At 25.0% G+C, this 2208-nt stretch overlaps 1 protein-coding gene across 2 annotated transcripts in view; it reads left to right on the forward strand.

Annotated features, from left to right (window-relative positions):
- Positions 1–1936: 1936 nt before the first annotated feature.
- Cog6 (conserved oligomeric Golgi complex subunit 6) overlaps positions 1937–2208 on the forward strand; it is an 11054-nt gene continuing 10782 nt past the window's right edge. For both annotated transcript variants that reach the window (XM_043018733.2, XM_043018734.2), the window contains exon 1: positions 1937–2075. In XM_043018733.2, coding sequence (XP_042874667.2) covers positions 1962–2075 — 114 coding nt within the window. In that variant the 5' untranslated portion in view covers positions 1937–1961. The remainder of the gene's footprint in view (positions 2076–2208) is intronic.

Raw genomic sequence — 2208 nt, forward strand, 5'->3', positions numbered from 1 at the left:
ATATATATATATATATATTAATACATACACATATACCTTTATATATATATATATATATATATATATATATATATATATATATATATATATATATCCCAAACCACCCCTTTCTTTGGAACATGATGACAATGTGGTAATAATAACAATAGTAATGATGATAATAGTAATAATAATTATAATGATCAGGATCTGATATTTGGGTAGTTGGTAAGATGAAAAGGAAATTGCTTACCAACTACAACCCACAGGTATACTAACTGGTTAGAGTGTGGAAGATCAAGGAAGTCATCATTGTACTGGTTGTTATTGGCTCTCTTGGCACTGTGGCACTTAGGACTGAGTCATGGACAGAAAAGATTGGGTCAAAGTGCACAGTGGAGCTTATGATGATAATGATGATGATGATAACAATGATGATAATGATTATGATAATAAAGATGGTGATAAGAAGGACAATGATAATACTAATGATGAGAACAATGATAATAGTAATAACAACAATAAAGATTATGAAAGCAATAATGATAATGATTATGAAAATGATTATAATGATAATACTACTACTAATAATAATTACGATAATGACAATAATTATAATAATCATATGATAACGATAATAAACAAGAACAACAACATCAGTGACAACAAAAACAACAATAATAATAAAAATAATGATGATGATAATGACAACAATAATAGCAATAACAATGATAATGATGATGATGATAATAACAATAATGATAATAACAATGACAATGACGATAATAGTTATAATAATGATAATATTAATGATAATAGCAATAACAAGAGTAATAATGATAATGGTAATAACGATATTGACGATGATAATTATAACAGGAAAGATAATGACAATGAATATGATAATGACAATGCTGATAATGGTAATGATAATAACAATAATAGTAAGGATAAGGGTAATGATAATAATGATAATGAAAATAACAACGTCAATGATAATAATAGCAATAAATTATAATAGTAATCATAATAATGACAGTAGTCATAATAATTACAATGACTGTAATGATGATAGCGATAATGATAATAAAAAAGATAATGGGGATAATGATAACAATAATAATATTAACAATGATAAAGATAACGATAATAGTGATAATGATAATAATAGTGATGATAATGATAATGATGATAATGATAATGATAATTATAGTTGATGATGATAATAATAGCAATGGGAATAATAAGAAATGTAATGACAATAAGGATAATACTAATCATAATAAGAATGATAGTAATTATAGTAATTGTTATCATAAGAATACTAAAAACAAAAATAACAAAAACAAGAACAATAACGATATAATGATAATAATGATAGTGATAAATGATGATAACAGAAAGATAAAATGATAATCGTAAAATAATGTGAATAATGAAAATAATGATGACAGTGATGATGAAGATAACGATAATGATAATGATAAGTACATCAAGAATGATAATGATAATAATATGATAAGGATAACAATGATAATAATAATAACAAAAATATTGAAAACAATATTAAAAATAATGAATATGACGATGGGGATAGTAATGATAATGATGATCGTAATAATGACAGTGATAATGGTGAGTAAAAATATGTTAATCAACATAAAAATAATATCTTAAATAAGTGTAATAATTCATGATTTAGCTACATGATGATATGATAAGAATTAAAATATGACCAAAGAAGTGTCAATCTTCTATCCGGCCGGAATCAATAAATACGGGTGAACTTATCAATAATTCCAAACTTTCAAATTTTTACATAAGATATAATAGAGAAAGAAACATAAATTGATATAGAAAATAAACACATATATTATAAATAAGTTTAATGAAAATATATGAAATAAATAGATAAAATATCAAATCCTTAATACGACATTACACAAACCTGAAATACTTCTCAGGTACAGATGTAAACAAAGATGGGAGGTGACACGCAAGCAGCAGCCGAAAATGCCAACGGGGAAAGACCACAAAACAATCCCCTTTCGAGGAAAATCAATAAGATTTTGGAAACCCGGCTGGAAAATGATAAGGTAAGGAAAGATTTCTTGTTTATTGCATATTGGGTAAGACAATTTATTGTATGTGACAAGTATGTGATGATTGAAACTCGAAAATCGGAAGGTTCATTCAATTTTTATTTATCAAATTATTATCAAATTATCA

Source organism: Penaeus japonicus, unplaced genomic scaffold, assembly GCF_977035675.1.
Source record: "Penaeus japonicus unplaced genomic scaffold, GWHDUDI00000001_assembly GWHDUDI00000030, whole genome shotgun sequence".
Lineage (NCBI taxonomy): Eukaryota > Metazoa > Arthropoda > Malacostraca > Decapoda > Penaeidae > Penaeus > Penaeus japonicus.